At 32.5% G+C, this 16179-nt stretch overlaps 4 protein-coding genes across 11 annotated transcripts; 3 read left to right on the plus strand and 1 right to left on the minus strand.

Moving 5' to 3' along the window:
• The first annotated feature begins 437 nt into the window (after positions 1-437).
• Positions 438-1363, plus strand: Rpl31 (ribosomal protein L31). 2 transcript variants are annotated; one of them, XM_076381429.1, is made up of 3 exons: positions 438-481; positions 876-1108; positions 1183-1363. In XM_076381429.1, the coding sequence occupies exons 2-3, from the start codon at positions 882-884 to the stop codon at positions 1331-1333; spliced, it is 378 nt and encodes a 125-aa protein (XP_076237544.1). In that variant the 5' UTR covers positions 438-481; positions 876-881; the 3' UTR covers positions 1334-1363. The 2 variants fall into 2 exon arrangements, with proteins under 2 accessions (XP_076237544.1, XP_076237545.1); XM_076381430.1 differs by having other exon boundaries at positions 474-553.
• Positions 1364-1732: 369 nt separating this feature from the next.
• Positions 1733-7071, plus strand: LOC143181156 (protein phosphatase 1 regulatory subunit 14B). Of its 2 annotated transcripts, none has more exons than XM_076381428.1 (5): positions 1733-1791; positions 3135-3352; positions 3476-3565; positions 3646-3687; positions 5519-7071. In XM_076381428.1, the coding sequence occupies exons 2-5, from the start codon at positions 3146-3148 to the stop codon at positions 5543-5545; spliced, it is 366 nt and encodes a 121-aa protein (XP_076237543.1). In that variant the 5' UTR covers positions 1733-1791; positions 3135-3145; the 3' UTR covers positions 5546-7071. The 2 variants fall into 2 exon arrangements, with proteins under 2 accessions (XP_076237543.1, XP_076237542.1); XM_076381427.1 differs by lacking the exon at positions 5519-7071 and adding an exon at positions 3979-4971.
• A 214-nt stretch (positions 7072-7285) lies between these two features.
• On the minus strand, positions 7286-13889 carry Bap60 (Brahma-associated protein 60). Of its 6 annotated transcripts, none has more exons than XM_076381425.1 (8): positions 13539-13889; positions 12211-12336; positions 10053-10184; positions 9632-9807; positions 8936-9266; positions 8665-8862; positions 8330-8588; positions 7286-8237 (listed from the first exon to the last, which is right to left on the minus strand). In XM_076381425.1, exons 3-8 carry the CDS (start codon positions 10164-10166, stop codon positions 7831-7833), a joined length of 1485 nt encoding a protein of 494 aa, XP_076237540.1. In that variant the 5' UTR covers positions 10167-10184; positions 12211-12336; positions 13539-13889; the 3' UTR covers positions 7286-7830. The 6 variants fall into 6 exon arrangements, with proteins under 6 accessions (XP_076237540.1, XP_076237535.1, XP_076237538.1 ...); XM_076381420.1 differs by having other exon boundaries at positions 8936-9281; XM_076381423.1 differs by lacking the exon at positions 12211-12336 and having other exon boundaries at positions 8936-9281.
• On the plus strand, positions 13879-15554 carry Mp20 (muscle-specific protein 20 transgelin). The gene is made up of 4 exons (XM_076381426.1): positions 13879-14038; positions 14461-14669; positions 14759-14879; positions 15243-15554. The coding sequence occupies exons 1-4, from the start codon at positions 14009-14011 to the stop codon at positions 15432-15434; spliced, it is 552 nt and encodes a 183-aa protein (XP_076237541.1). The 5' UTR covers positions 13879-14008; the 3' UTR covers positions 15435-15554.
• The last annotated feature ends 625 nt before the right edge of the window (positions 15555-16179 follow it).

A 16179-nucleotide genomic window follows, 5' to 3' on the forward strand; every position in this document is an offset into this window, starting at 1 on the left:
GAAGAGGAAAATGTTTAATATAATATTTTTTATTAATAGAATTGTATGAAGTAAACATCCAACTTTCCTTTTTTGTGTTCCATATTTTAAACTTTGTTTATAAAGATATATTCTATTAAAATTTATGAGTGTATGCTTTAAATATCACATTAATATTATTTTTTTATTTTATTATTGCGTTTTAATTTGTAGCCGCCAAAAATGTAGATATTTTGTATGAATTGAAGAAAGCATCTACTTGTAATTTTAGTATAATTTAATTTAATACATGCAATAAAATATTTTTATTTACTTAGGAAGTATTTTATTTAATACTGAAATAATAATTGAAATATGTTAATGTTAATAAACATAATATATATATATTTAGTAACAAAGTTCCACCAACATAATAGCGAGCAATTTCGATTAGTTTAGGAACACTAGAGTAGTGAAATTTCGGGAACACTAGTTCTTTTACTTCGAGCCATTCGTCGAGGAGGTAATGTTAATTTCACGTAAAATAAAATCGTGAAACATCCAGCTGTGACTCGATAGGAATAAATAACTTTTGGTACAATTATATTAATCAATAATTGTACAATAATCCAAGTTCAATATTATCGCCTAAAAACATTATATGTTCCCATAACAATTGCGTGCAAGTTAATCATTGTTTTGTTTACTGTTCAACCTGCCAACTAATTTGAGTCGAATGAATTGGATGTGATATTCTAGTTTATAATAACGATAAATTGTTATAATTCTTTTATATATTTCACGTTTGAACTGTAACTTAAGACTGTTTTACTATTTCTGAGATTCACTTTGCAATTTCTGTTTATGATTGGTTATGTCACGTCGTGACAGTAAGATTGTTACAATTCTATTTTCAGCACAAAATGGTAGCAAAAAAGTCTACAGAGAAAAAGGGGAAGAGCGCTATCAACGAGGTGGTCACTCGTGAATACACAGTGAACCTTCACAAACGTCTTCATGGAGTTGGATTTAAGAAACGTGCGCCACGAGCGATTAAAGAAATCCGTAAATTCGCAGAGAAACAAATGGGCACTCCAGACGTGAGGATTGACACACGTCTTAACAAACAACTTTGGTCTAAGGGAATTAGGTAAACATATATTGTTTCATTTTTAACACTTTGGAAATGTAATACTGTTTATGTGACCAAATATTGTTTTCCAGGAATGTACCATTCAGGATTCGTGTACGATTGAGCAGAAGGAGAAACGACGATGAAGATTCTGCAAACAAATTGTACACTTTAGTTACGTACATACCAGTTGCTACTTTCAAAGGTCTACAGACAGAAAATGTTGATGCAAGTCAAGATTAAATTATCTAATAAATAATTAGTTTTCACGAATTTTTATACCTATAATTATTTGTATGCCTTGTCAAATATTTATAAAATTTTGTCACAATATTCATTATGGTGTCAAAGCCTCCAATTTTGTGAAATCTGAATTCGAGCAATATGCATTATACAAATTCTCTAAGAATTTTAACTTTTTTGAACATGAAATGTGACTTGATGTTTCTCCGTATCGATATCTATTCGATTGCAATGCTATAAGACATCAATTTCTCTATTACAATATCCCTATTCACCTTGCAGTATTATTCGTCACAAACTAGGAACATTTTACGTATTCTGTTGTCTTCATGGCTAGTGAAAAAATGCCATAATACTTGGCTATGTTCAAGAAAGTTTATTATTCGTATGGATTCTGGCATTACGATACTGTGTTACGGTTCGATTATAGTATAAATTCTGAAATAGAAGCAGTGAGAGTAAGTAACATTAAGCGATCGTAAAAACGCGCGTTAAAACTATCATTTTCAACTGGATTTGCAAGTTTCATAGAAGAGTTATAGATTATCGTAGACTCTGTCTTTGTTTATACGCTCGACGATGACGGCGAGTCCCCTAATCTTTTATTGAAAACATCAAGCGTGAATTTGTTTGCTCGTTTTGCTTTAGTTACGCGACTATTGGCCCATTTTTTATTTCGTTCCGATTAGGCGGGTCACTCTTTATCAGAACCTTCGTAGGAATCTTATTTTGATACTCGTTGAGTGTTTCTACAACCAGAGCGTCGTGTTTCGCCGAGGTTACATTTGCATTCAATAGCGTTAATTACGAAAAAGAAATTCAGGGTCTATTGTTTATCTGAGCACGCTGTGACTTTTCACATCATTAAAGAAGGAAACGGTACTTGCAACGAGTTTACTTGCGGTAATTCTTATCTCGATTACTTTGGCATGATTTGTCAATGATCACGGAACACGGAACTGTTTTTGTTCGAGTCGATCGCTTTTAAATTAATTAATTCCACTTTGATAGATGTAACCACGCTGGGTAAGAGAAGAATATATTCTGTGACTCACGATTTACGTCAAATCATGTTTGTATTAGATAACAATTTGTTGCAAAACCTTGAAAGAATTATTTTGCAACCGCGGAATGTTCGGAATTTTTGTATTTCTTAGTACTTCTGTTTTCTTAATGGAATTCTTCTTAGTTGATGACATGAATTAGTATTAAAGTATACTTTAAATTTATGCCACTATTTTTTTGTAAAATACGTTTGTGAGATTATTCTGTGGGATAATAAAGATATGTAGATACATATATAATTTCTATACAAGGCTATGCATTTCTGTTATGTTTTCCTTCTTTCCCTATCCTATTTCCTTAAGTTTTTTTTTTAATTACTTTATTAATTGTGTATCTAATAACATTCCTTATTCAAAATCTATATTGTACATAATATATGATGATTCACTTCCAAGGATTTAAAAGATTAGATAAATATCTAACATATTGCAGATTGTATATACTTTATCAATCATTTCTGTAACTATCTACTTTCTTTAATAAAAATGTAAATAAAAATTTGAATAATCATTTTTTAAAGCTTTGGGTAACTTAAGAGCTATGGATCTTACATATGAAGATTAATATATCAATGAGTAGAATCAGTGTATGAGATATCTCAGAATTTGTCTGCAATATGTTAAAAAATGTTAATGTATAAATTCTTTGTTCATAGTCTCTTTGTAGAATCTCTTGTAAATATTTTAGAAAATAATGCCATTCATAATTTTGATTTTTTATTATTTTAAATTATTAGGTAGTTTTATAATGGAAGGTGGTGGTGTACTTACGGCAGAACGCAGTCCAGCTAGAGCAAATCTGCATGTAGCATTTACTGAAAAAGGAGAAGTAAAAGAACGCCGTGAGAAATTCTTGACAGCTAAATATGGATCCCATCAGATGTCTCTAATTCGCAAAAGACTTGCAGTTGAGATGTGGTTATTTGATGAGCTAGAAAAATTATATGAACCAGTTGTAAGTTGGAAATCACATTTTCTTTGGCTTCTTTTTATTTGTTGTTTCAAATTTCTTTCTTCATATGTTAAAACTTGTCATCCCTGTAAAACATTTGATGGATTCATTATTTTTAATTTACAGAATGATAGTGGAAAAAATCGAGAAGTTGAAATTGATATTGATGAACTTCTTGACATGGATAGCGATGATCATAGACGAAGATTTTTGCAAGTATGTAACTATTTGCCATACAAGTGTAATTTTTAAAGGTGATTAGAAAGTTTAATAATTTAAAATGTGTATTTTTACAGGAATTACTGGTTGATACAAAAAAATCGCCACATGATATAAATGTAAGTAATAATATATATATATATATATATATATATATGTTTTATTATATACCTGTAACAACCTTTCCAATGAATAACTAATTGTTGGTCTAGTATTGCAATAATATTTCCTTCTCTAGAAGTTAATATCTTGTGACTAATTTAATCATTCAGAATATTCTACTTAAAAACATAAAGTTTCGGAAGTAAATTAATATTTAGCTTCAGTGTGGTTCATCCATGTTTCTCCAGAAGTAATTTTTATATATAAACTAGTAACTGTTACTAACATGAATTGTTTATATGTTTCAGAAATTTATTAATGATTTACTTGAAAAAGCTAAAACACTTTGAAGAACTTTCACGTTCTTCTTAACACTTATGTGTTTGCAAGGACTTTTTTGAAGCATTAACAAATTTGCTCAGATTTGGAATGAGTCAAAGACATGTTCAAGCCTTAACGAGTTGCACGTACATGCAACTCGAACGCCAATTTATCATTACTTGGATAGAACTTAATGGGGAAAACATCAAATGACTATGCACATTTTTATTCTAGCGTGTGTATTATTTCATATTGAAATCATAAGCATTAGTATCTGACTTATCTCAGTACAACAGCTAACTTTGTTAGTTATTTGTGTGCGCATCGCATATCAAGTAATAAACCTCACAGTACACAAACTGCCTTGCTGTACGATCCATCCAGTGTGATGTATAGTAGAAACGTTTGTTCATCTACACTCTAGTTTTGTATGCCTTCTATACTCCATTGTTCGTAGTAATATTTATGTTATTAAGAATTATTAACTAACAATATTTCCAAACGTCGTAACTATACCAAATGATTTCTATGCATATCCTATGTTTATCAAAATGTCCCAACTGGTAATGCAATTGGGTTGAAACAGTTTAATATCTTTATGTTATAGTTGTAATGAATTAACGCAATTTTATTTATTTTAGAAAATAATCTTTAAGGGAGTAATATGCAAAATTTTGCATCGAATACTTATACGAATTGATGAAGAAATCTTGTTTGATAATATTATAAAAGCGTGTGTTGTTCCAGATGATTTTTTCAGTGGCATTAGTAATAATTAAAACGTGGAAATGACACCTATTGTTGCTTGAGTACCAAATCAGTATTGAAAATATTATTATGAAGCATTCTTACTCTGTTGTAAGTTGTCTCAATAATAATCAGTTAAAATTCAATACTTTAAATCATATCTAAATTTCAGAATTCTTGTTAAAATCGTTTAAAAAAAAGAGAGAAAACGCATTCCCAAATTAAAAGAGATATTCCAATTTAAAAAAATTTAGATACTATGTTATATTGAAATTATTTAATCACTTTGTTACTTGTATAATCATGTTATTAATTTCAAGATTTTAAATTCCTATTTATGTACGTGTTATACTCTTAAATTATAAAATTTATCATCAAATGTATCATTTTTAACAAATCTTTAATCGATCGATTTGCACGTTTGACTAAAACAAAATTGCAGATCCATTGTTTTGAAGATCTCATTTTGGATAAAATGTAAAAACAACAATATACATTATTATTCATATGAAACAATATAGTACAAAATACCATTTGTGTTAAACAATTCACTACGTCACAAGAAAATGCAATTATAGGTGACATTTAAACGCTTTCTTTACAGTCAGTTAATGTATGAGCTATTATGTAATACATGTGTATCCATAGTAATGTAAAAGAGGAAGGAAGTGAACAACTTCTGGAAACATGGATCTCTTGCACCGATGTATCTCGCATTACTATTTAATGTTACATACCAAAAGACTGCACTAATGGAATTTACCTTTCTCTTAAACCTAGATGCGTACAGAAATCACATGCGACTAATAATAAAATAATAAAATGGATGTATCATCAACAATTGAATACATAGTATTCAATGTTGAATGAAGCAAGAAGTTAGCAAATGCACCATTGCAACAGGAAGTTTTATGTTTATGTTGGATAGAATATAAAGCAATATACAAAATGTGATCACCGAAAAATATATCTCCAAGAAAAGAAAGAAAAACAGAAGGAACTGCTCGAGGCTCTCTCCTACCTCGTATTGTGAAACATATACGATCTCTGTAGTGTTATGTATCCCCATTTGAAAAAATGGAAACAGTTTTATCCAAGCAAGGACTAGCGGAATGTACGAATAATCAATTTATTATGAGATATTAGGGTGTACAGAGATTCACCTGCCATTCATCAATTGTATCATTTCGTTTGGCAAAATGTGATCTTTGTGGACTTGTCACGAGCATAGGAAAATGTGTCTAGACTACCTTTTTACCCTTAAAACTTCCATACTAATTTAGGTGAATAATATTGTCTAATTAAAAGCGTTGGAACGTCGTCTCGTCATCCATATGTATATTTAAAACTTTATACAATGATATATATGTGAATGTGTAATTAAGATTAGGAGTAAATGTATGCAATAAACCTTGATCTCATGCGTGCAATCGATGGCATTTTCGTTCCATTCGTACGAGTGTGTAATGCTCCATAAACGCTTGTTGAACGAATACGCCAAGAATTTCATCAGAGTTTATTGTATTAGAAACGATACAATCAATTTGTGCACTTGTGATTTAGTGGTGTAAAGGATATGCGACATTCAATCGAAATTATGTTCACCGAATCGAAATTATGAAGTTTTTAAATTTTATCGTCACAGCAAGTGTCGCTGGTGAATACTTCGTTCTTTTTTTGTTTGCGTTATGCAGTAAATTAATAAATATTATGTGGATGCGTATAAAATGTCCTTTGCTTTAGTCGGATATATTAGAAAACATTGTTTTTGTAAATTTTTTATTTTGGACTCTTGTAAAAAAATAAATTCATAGATTGATTTATTTGAAGAACGGATTTTGAAAACGGCATTTTGTATGAATCAACTTAATCATAAAGCGTGTTCGGTGCTTTGCGTGTAATGCTCGTTGGCATGTGAAGAATGTTTTGTAATGTAATTCGTGTCTAGTGAAAGGAATTCGAATTGTTTTCTCGGTGAATTATTTACAAGAAATGGGAAATATTTAATGTCCCGTAAAAAATATAAGAAAAAAAAAAAATGAAAGTGTTAGGCTCGATATTGGAATTTCCCAATCCGCGTGAATGTCTTCGAATGTTCATACATTATTATACCGAATCAATTTAATCAAGAATACCTTTAAGAAAAAAGCACTTTTACACTGATTAAAAAAAAAGAAAAGTGAAACTCGAATAGATACATGAGATGGTAATTAAATGAAAAAGAAAGCAAAAGTCGTAGACAAATTAAGATTCCTGTCCCCTGCGTTTTAAATTTGCGCGATATTACCGATTTTGCAACAGGAGACGATATTTTACATTAACATGTACTGATTATGTAAGAGATTGTATTTACTTGCACAAACGAAATAAGAATTGGATAATGGAAAAATTGTTTTTTATTTTACCTTGTTCAAGAGTTCCTTCTTCTAGTGTAATTACAAAAAAGGTGTTATTATAAATAAATATTCTATCAACCAAGATATAATTTTGTTGATTTTTAAAATCTGAAATATTAATAGATTACAGATTTATTAGTGCACGATTAGAAAAAAAATTATACATAATTTATGTTTTGGCATTCTTAAACAATTTCTTTTTGCTGAAAATGCAAGAATATATCTTAATGTCGATAATTTAAAAATAGAATAATTATATTATGATAATGAAAATATTTATTTAGCAACATGGGATCCAGCTCAAGATGATTCCAGGGAATTATATCAAAGATTTATTTAGTGTATAGTACAGAATTTCACCGCAATAGTAGTGCGAGTTTGAAATACATACTTCCATAGAAAAAATTTATGAAAAAGTCGACTTGAATAAAGGTACACGATATACAATGATGTAAATAAAGATCATTTCTGGAAAATCATCTTCGTATTCGTTACCTATACACCTTTTCATTTCTTATTCTCGATGTTCGTAAAAATATATCCTAATGCCATTAGCACTCTCAATAATGTTACACAACACTGAGGCAAGTGTAGAATACATCGATCGAGTGCTTTTGTAATTAAAAGAAAGGAAAGATTCGTATAAATACTTTACATAGCGATGTCTCGAATTGCGTTACTGTACTGCGATAATGCTTATGAATTTCTGATGCCAAGCGCTTGTTCCAATTCTGCGCGCTTTTGTTGGACCTTCGTGTAGAAATATCGACAAACAGCCTCCTGTGCCCAAGGTTGATAATAAAACTCCGCCCTACGTTCTTCTTCTGGATTTCCAACAACATCTATCATTGTTTTTAAGTCTCTTGTTTGCGATATAATCCACTTGTTAATAAACTGTTGAGGATCTTTGGCAAAACTCAAGAAGAATTCCCGATTCGTTTTCAATTGATTGATCGTCTCGACTGTTTCATGAATCTTGTTGTCGAGACTTTGAATCTCTTGTTGACTTGCAGTCGACAACAAGAAATTGTTCATTTGCGTTTTCAACGTGTCGTCGACTTCCACATCTATGTCATAACATGCGGTTTGTTTTGTTTCCGTGCCTAACACGAAGAGCAAGAGAAGTTACGAATTACTAACACTTTAAAAATACCTAACAAATGTAAGCGAAAGAAAACAATTTATTGTTACGTACCTTCTACACTGATAACATGATTGATTACGATAGGATCGGGCGGATGAAGGAGTGGGTTCAACCGTTGTGGTATTTCAGCGAATTTCATCCTCGAACAGGCAAATATTTGCTCTAAATACTTATCACAGTTTATGAACTCCCTTTCGTGACTGTCTTGAAGTTTATGTGTTTTTATGTACTGCCATAAAGCAGAAATGATAACTGGTCGTGTTTGTGTATGTACACCTAAAAGTCGTGCTAATCTGGGATCTAGTTTGAACTGTAAATAAAAAGGTATTTACGAATTGTAGTCCTGCTTACATTCTCTAAACTTGAAATAAAAAATAGAATATTACTTGTAACGGTTGGTAATCAAGCAGTAAAAGAATAGTACATCGAACATTTTTGTCCCCGGGTCTTTTCACCTGAAAACCATCGGTCTCTTGCGTTGTCAACGTACGGTGCCATTCCACCAAATGATTATCAGGTCCATACAGATCTTTATCCAACTCTATAACTAAACTTTTAAAAAATGAAGAGAATTTCCTTTTTACCTACAAGTTTGAACATAAATTAATATCTTTTTCATTCATGTCTACATTTGCAATATTTTCTTTCTTCTTTAACCTTATTAGGATCATTTTTTGTGTCGTCTAAGAGCCGCCCTTCGACTCTAAGTTCCCAAGATGCAACTGAACCCTCTTCCCCCTCTCCAGCCTCCTTTGCTGGATAAAAAGTATTGGAAATAAATATCCGCAATTTTCTCTTCTGTTTCATAGGTCGCTTCAATGCCTCTTGTATGTCAAGCCGTTTTCGCATTATAGTTGCATCTAACTTCCTCTCGAATGCAAGGAGGTCCATGTATGCCTGGGATTCAGGCACTAAATCGCGGACTTTTTGCGGCAATATTTTGTCTGCCAGCTTTTTCTTCTTCTTGGATGTGGAATGTGAAAAATCACTGTTCCAAAAATACCTAAATGAGTTTGTGTAAAAATCATAGATTCAAAAATCAATAAACCAATTTTAAATCTTATGAGATGCAGTGAAGTTCCTGGTAAATTGGTAAATGGTTTTTAATAGAATCATATTAAATCATCTGCATATTTTAAGTAACTAAAAAAATATCCAATTTCTACGTTTTAAAGGAAAAACAGAACATAAATTTTTTGCAAACGAAAAAGTTACAGATATTGAAAGCTGCTTTTGAAAAAATTTGGATTAATGCATTTAGTACATTATGGAATTTAATGAACTAATTATGTGCAACAATGAAAATGCAAATGTGAAATTAAACAAAAGTGCATGCAATAGTAATGTACTTACGGTTTCTGCTGTGACATAGGTATACGTTGATCTGCACTTCTTTTTCCAACTGGTGGAGTGGGCATTGGGCCTTGGCGCATATTTGTATAAGGTTGATTTGGTCTTATTATGCTTCCCGGACCTGGACCTGCATTTCCCATTTGTGGAGGTGGGGTGAATCCAGACCTCTGCTGCATCTATAAAATTGTTATCTTATAAATATTGTACTACTATGTTAAAGTTTTACCTATACCTAGTAGCACAGAGTTATAAGGCATTCTTAGATTATTGAAGTTTCTACATCAATTTAAGTAAAACAATATTCACGTAAAGGTGATAAAAAGAGACTTCTAACACAAAGAGAATAATACGAATTAATAACTAAATGTTCTATTTATAGATATTGGCACTTATGTACACCGAAACTATTTTGTATACTCACAGGAAAATTTGGGCCAGAATATTGTCGTAAATTTGGAGGCACGGAAGAAGCTGCATATCTCTGCTGTGGTGGGCCATTATTCCCTGTAGTTGGTACAGGAAATCTTTGTGCCATGTCTCTTGGGTGACTACCCTAGAGACATTGAAAACAATTCTTTTAATTATATGAAGATTTATATTCTATTGGAATCAAGAAAAGTTGCAACAATCACTTTGAATTAAAATTCGTTCCTTAGTAAGCGATATAATTCTTCTGTCAAGTTACTATCAAGGAAAAACAAAAACATAACCTTCGAAGGCCCACCTAATCACACCCTTCTATATAGGTTACAATCAACCGCACTGTTTCATAGAAATTATAAATATTTCATATAAAATAGTGACATTCATGATCCGATGAATGAAAACACACAGATAGAATGAATTAAAACACTGTGAGTCATAGCTTCTGTCGGTTTTCCAACAAATTGGAGTAGATTTTTGTGTCACGCCACATATCACTTTAGAGTATTTGAAATGGTAATATTTTATATCCTGATTAAATTGAAATGCAAAGAATTCGAAAAAAGAAACAAACAGGTTCGGCGAATAATGAAAAACAACCTACACTTGGAAAGCCTCTATCCACTTTCTAGCAGGGTTAGCAAGCTCTCGGGGAAGCGGTAGATTATACAAGATTATAGACAAATTATCTTAGCGTTCTGTCGTGAAGAGGGCGCTGTCATAGCGTGATAATGTTTTCAGAATTCGTCACCAGAGGACTCAACATAATGGTTTCTTTTTCTATATACTTGCGAGAATGAATTGTTGCCTGTAGCCCTCTAAGGACGAACTCATGAAGCATTGCTGGAATTGCTATAAAGATTGATTTTTCTACTGGTTACACAGAAAAGTATTATTTTTGTAAAGAAAATTGTTCTTTAATGCTTAATAACAAGTATATCTATTTAATGAAATTATCATGAATGTATTTCAAATTATTTAATAATTTATGTTATGTGTATATTACGAGTATTAATTCTGGACTTAAACGTGATACGCAAGAAGAAATAATTTTAGCTTAATATGTAATAAGCTTAATATAATAATAATTTTAACAAGAGATTAATTTGCGAATAGTTTCAGAAAGATTTTTTAAGATAGATTTGTTTATACTTTAAAGACTGATTTTGTGTAAAAACTGAATCGAATGTTAATGAAAAATGATTTACTATAGGTGTGTGTAGGTATTACTTAACTAAACATAAAATTGGATGTTACAAACTTTACAAATTTTGAAAATACCACTTCGGTGAATCGAGCAAATAAATATCTTGAATTCCTTCTAACATTGAATAAATGATTAATAGATGGTAATAATAGAATACCTTGGATACCACCCGCGCAAGTATATTTTCAAGTAAGTAATTAATCACGAGTCGCGGAAATTTAATTTCGGACAACTTATATTTAAATTATATGTATGTTGAACTACTTTCTAATTATCAGAATTATGCTTCTCATTATCAGGTCATCCTTGTATTATCCTTCATATTGCTTCATATCGTTATCAGGATTCTGCTTGTATCATACTTTTTTATTATTAATAACAGGTTATTGCATTACAATTCCACAAAAATATCTATAGAAGTCTTATAAGTGTAATTGTACTTTATATAAAATTTCTTTCATTACAATTTCATGGGGACTCGACCACTATACCATTTCTATCCTTCAAAAGAAAAGTGGCAGCTACTAAAAGACAATTACTTAAGTTTATTTAAATAAACTTTTTCTTGGACCTACAGAATTCAATGTTTAAATTAGTTCCATGTGCTGTACAATTTTTTTTTTATGTTTTACATGTAAAACAAAAGGACTAGAAATCGTTAATCTAGGGATCTGGAATGTCGGTAATTAAGATTTGACTTCATGAAAAACTGATTCTGAAGAAAATTAAAGGATTCGACTTCAAAGACATTGAGCTTTTGAAGTAGATGAAATTTTTGGAAATTGACGAACTGCTTTGTAGAGGAAGAGGGGAATTATAGCAAATGGAAGTACGCAGGACGTCGTGATTATATTTAAACCTGACTCAGTAGCCAGCGATTTCGCTTAAATAATCGTTTATATCATTGGATTAAGTGCTCTTTTAGTTGCGTGATTGGTTATTATCCTACCTTGGTAAAACTTCGATCAAAAGAGACATGACCTTAAATGGAGGCGCCCTCTTTAATGCATTGGCTAGCACTTCGTTTTTAAATAGTTGGCCCTCTCTTCCCCAATCCCTTTTTTCTTCTCGAGACCTATATGAATTCAAAAAGTGGATCACGTAATAATAACCTGACCTATATAGCGAGTGGTTATTTAAAGAAAAAACTCAAAGCGTTTTGCGCAATCTGATTTCCTTTATGTTTTTATTTTTCTTTTCAAATGTATTTAAAACGCTGGCTGCAGTGTCGAAACGAATAATTCTTGGCGTAGGATATTTTATATAGATATAACGTGGCGGGTTCTTTGAATGAGACGTCCGTATATTTTGGAAAAAAAATTAAACAACCTACTGTCAGATAAAATAGATAAATCTCTTCAAAAACCTTCACGTGCTTTATTTTTTTTTAGATGAATTATTGATAAGGGGATTTAAATTTTGAATTCCTAAAGTAATTGTAAACCGAAAGTTGATGTTGAAAATATGAGAAAAATGAAATATTGAGATAGAAGAACTTTTTCAGCTTCTTGAGAGTCAGCATTCAATATTCAAATAACGTCTCCTTAAATACACAAGAACAATTTTTTGTGAAAAAGTCATTAATTTAATGATTATAATTCATATCTAATCGTTTACTTTTCACTAATTTCTAATCTATTTTTACTGCAAATCACTGCAGTTCTCAAGGCTGTCTGACCAAAGTAAACTGCGCAGGCGGAACTTGTAGTATACAGGAGAATTGTCCAGAATTAGTCGGCCATAACGGTGATCACGATTCACCTATTATTTCGAGAGGGAATGATCCAAACAGTCCCAACGAATAGGAATAGTGTCTACATGATGTAAGATTAAGAATTTTTTAGAATATCTAGCTGCTATAATAATAGTCAAAATATGAATTTCTTTTAACGAAAATGAAAAAAGCGATAAGAGAATAGACAACAATTTAGAGAACAGACTTTAGCTTCATTTCTTAGGGATATATTGCATAGAAATGTTTATTATAAAAACAAACATATTCTATAGAATTGTTTAGGAAGTGTCCCCTTATTAGGATGCCTCAATACAGAGATTTTTTAAATACTTTTTAAACAATCTAAATTACAGGAAGTATTGCGGATTAAGAATGTATAAGACTACTAATCTGAAAATCATTTTGTACTTGTGACCTATACCAAAGTTTCTCACTTGGTATAAAGATAAAAATCTAACAGTACTTTACAACTGAATCAAAATTTACTATCAAATACTTTTCAAATAATCAACTTTTGTTTAGGATTAGAACATTTATCTCACCAATTCTCATTGTGGATCCTTTCGGTAAGCTCAACACCACTGTCTTCCCTTCGTCTCTCTTTTCCTCTTCATCTAAGAGGCCAACGTCCATTCATCCCAAGTCAATTATTCGGGTGTCCAAACACCAAAGATCGAAGACACAAACCCTTTAAAGCTCCCATAGCTCGCAGTTGCACGTGGAACAGCGGCTCGCGACGGCTGGTGGCCGCGATTTTGGAAATCCAACGTGTACGCCAGTTGTCCAAGTGAATAAGTCGCTAATATTAGATCCCAGAAAACCGTGGAAACCGCTCACACACGCGTCCCTCGCGTCGTCTTTTTTCGACGTACGCCAACCTGGGGTGGCGAGACGTTGGACAGCTTCCTCCGGGGCGTGGGCCGTATTCCCGCCATTCTCGACTGGTATAAGAGGGGCCGATGATCGGCCCAAGCACTTCAGTCCTCTGAAAGAAACACCACAGGGCACCAGGATGGCTCTCGAACGTCAAGTGCGCGCTAAGGTACGGATTATGTGCCATCGACTTTCCCTCGCGAAACGTCCACTGTCACCTGAAGAATCGTGAGAGTTAAACAGAGTGCAATACCATTGGAATTTTTTATTTTCTCTCGAACGAAACTACATTTGTGTCTTGATGTGACGTTTTTTTTTGGAAACTAGCTGGAGTTTTTTATATAGAAGACCTTTTTAATATTTTGTGATATTTTGAAAAAATTTGAGAGTCGAAAATGTTATTACTGCTAAGAAATTGTGAGTAGTAGCTTTTCAAAGAGATTCTTGTGTTAGCTTTGACCTAAGACTGATTTATCAAATTTCGGCAGAATAATTGTAATTTTTAAACCTGGGATCCTCAGCTACCATGATTTAGATTTAGAAGGAAGTATTGATATCTTTATGTGTATTTTATTATAATTTTTATTCCAGATCGCTGCAAAGCGAAACCCAGAGATGGAAAAAGAGGCCCAGGAATGGATGGAATCCATTTTGGGCAGGAAGTTCCCCAACGAACCCTTCGAGGATGTTCTCAAGGACGGTCAGGTGTTGTGTGAGCTGATGAACAAGATCTCCCCTGGATCTGTCCCCAAGATCAACACCTCTGGTGGCCAGTTCAAAATGATGGAGAACATTAACATGTAAGGAAATAATTCATTTTCCCTTCTAACTTTTTTCAAATGTTCTACTTTGAAATTTCAGTTCCTTTAAAAATACTCTTATGTGGTAGGTTCCAGAAAGCTCTGAAGGACTACGGGGTAGACGACGTTGACGTGTTCCAAACAGTCGATCTGTGGGAAAAGAAGGACATACCTCAGGTGGTGACAACCTTGTTCGCTCTTGGTCGTACGGTATGTCTGATTTCAATTACTTTGATTGCTAAAAAACAGTCTATTAACAATAAAGCATTTAATTTCCATTTCCATATTAACAAACCATCATGTAATCTTCCATTTTCTCATTTTTCAAGAGCTACCTATCCATAATTCCATAAATTTGTCCTCCTCAGGTCTTCAAGATCTTTCTCAGATCCTCAAGATCTCAGATCCTTTAAAATTATCTTCTCTTGCAACAATTCTAAAATATTGAACAATTTTCCCAAAACTATATCTCCTAAAACTCAAAATCTCCTTTTTATTCATACTTTACATACTTAAAAGATGTATAAGATGGTTGAAAGGAAAATTACTTTACGTTTTTCTGGCTTCATACAGACATACAAGCACCCAGAATGGAAAGGACCCTACCTAGGACCCAAGCCAGCAGAAGAATGCAAACGTGAATTCACAGAGGAACAATTGCGTGCTGGTGAATCGGTGATTGGTCTTCAAGCCGGTTCCAACAAGGGTGCCACTCAATCGGGCCAGAGCATCGGTGCCACCCGCAAGATCCTTCTTGGAAAGTAAAGCCGACACTTTCTCCCATAGACTCCCCAAAATTTATATTTTGTATGTAAATGTATATATACTATGTATTTATTTTGTATTTTGTAATTGAAAAATAATATATTTATTATTTACACCAAATGAGTTGTATCATTTTTTGGGAGATCCAAACGTTGCCTGAATAGGTCTTGTAGGATGAATCAGCGACAAAAGCAAAGTTTCTAGAATTCTCAGCGCGGGTAAAAATATTACCGCGGTCAGGCCAGCCAGACGAAGTTTTACAATTCCTGGCTGCGTTAATAGAAACATCCACGTTAAAATGTCTTGCTTTTGATTTCTTGATATGCCCCCACCATTAATCCGCTACATTTGGATCACGTTGTGACTTGCGACGCGATTTATGGAACATTAGGCTAAATCCTTCGTGTTCGAAATTGAAACAGTGAACCAGTTTCTGCAATCTTGGCTCCTTCAGTTCGATGCAAATTATTGTTGTACATTTTTGAAATACGAAAATTTGTCCTATGTAAGATCATAATGAGTTGTCACTCTTAGGTAATTACACTGTGCCAAAGTAAAATAATAGCTGAAGAAATTAGCATGAGTGGATGGACAGGACTTTGGCAGAGCGCGCGATGTTGTTTCAGAGTTAGAGTTTCGTGCACATGTCAGGGAAGATAAAATTAGACGCGAAGAAATGAAAATACATAAACCAGTGGCTGAAGGTTGCGAATAATTGTGGAAAATCGAAATCGTTTGTGAATAC

The sequence above is a fragment of the Calliopsis andreniformis genome, chromosome 6, assembly GCF_051401765.1.
Source record: "Calliopsis andreniformis isolate RMS-2024a chromosome 6, iyCalAndr_principal, whole genome shotgun sequence".
NCBI classification, from domain to species: domain Eukaryota; kingdom Metazoa; phylum Arthropoda; class Insecta; order Hymenoptera; family Andrenidae; genus Calliopsis; species Calliopsis andreniformis.

Bases quoted from the DNA above. Each gene is read 5' to 3' on its own strand.
- Mp20 (XM_076381426.1), top strand. From the start codon at position 14,009: ATGGCTCTCGAACGTCAAGTGCGCGCTAAG. The intron at 14,670-14,758 runs GTAAGGAAATAA...CTTATGTGGTAG, and splicing joins ATGATGGAGAACATTAACAT to GTTCCAGAAAGCTCTGAAGG. The intron at 14,880-15,242 runs GTATGTCTGATT...GGCTTCATACAG, and splicing joins TGTTCGCTCTTGGTCGTACG to ACATACAAGCACCCAGAATG.
- Rpl31 (XM_076381429.1), top strand. From the start codon at position 882: ATGGTAGCAAAAAAGTCTACAGAGAAAAAGGGGAAGAGCGCTATCAAC. The intron at 1,109-1,182 runs GTAAACATATAT...ATTGTTTTCCAG, and splicing joins CTTTGGTCTAAGGGAATTAG to GAATGTACCATTCAGGATTC.
- LOC143181156 (XM_076381427.1), top strand. From the start codon at position 3,146: ATGGAAGGTGGTGGTGTACTTACGGCAGAACGCAGTCCAGCTAGAGCA. The intron at 3,353-3,475 runs GTAAGTTGGAAA...TTTAATTTACAG, and splicing joins AAAAATTATATGAACCAGTT to AATGATAGTGGAAAAAATCG. The intron at 3,566-3,645 runs GTATGTAACTAT...GTATTTTTACAG, and splicing joins ATAGACGAAGATTTTTGCAA to GAATTACTGGTTGATACAAA.
- Bap60 (XM_076381423.1), bottom strand. From the start codon at position 10,166: ATGGCACAAAGATTTCCTGTACCAACTACAGGGAATAATGGCCCACCA. The intron at 8,863-8,935 runs GTTAAAGAAGAA...TCAAACTTGTAG, and splicing joins CAAAAAATGATCCTAATAAG to GTAAAAAGGAAATTCTCTTC. The intron at 8,589-8,664 runs GTAATATTCTAT...TTTTATTTACAG, and splicing joins TTGATTACCAACCGTTACAA to TTCAAACTAGATCCCAGATT.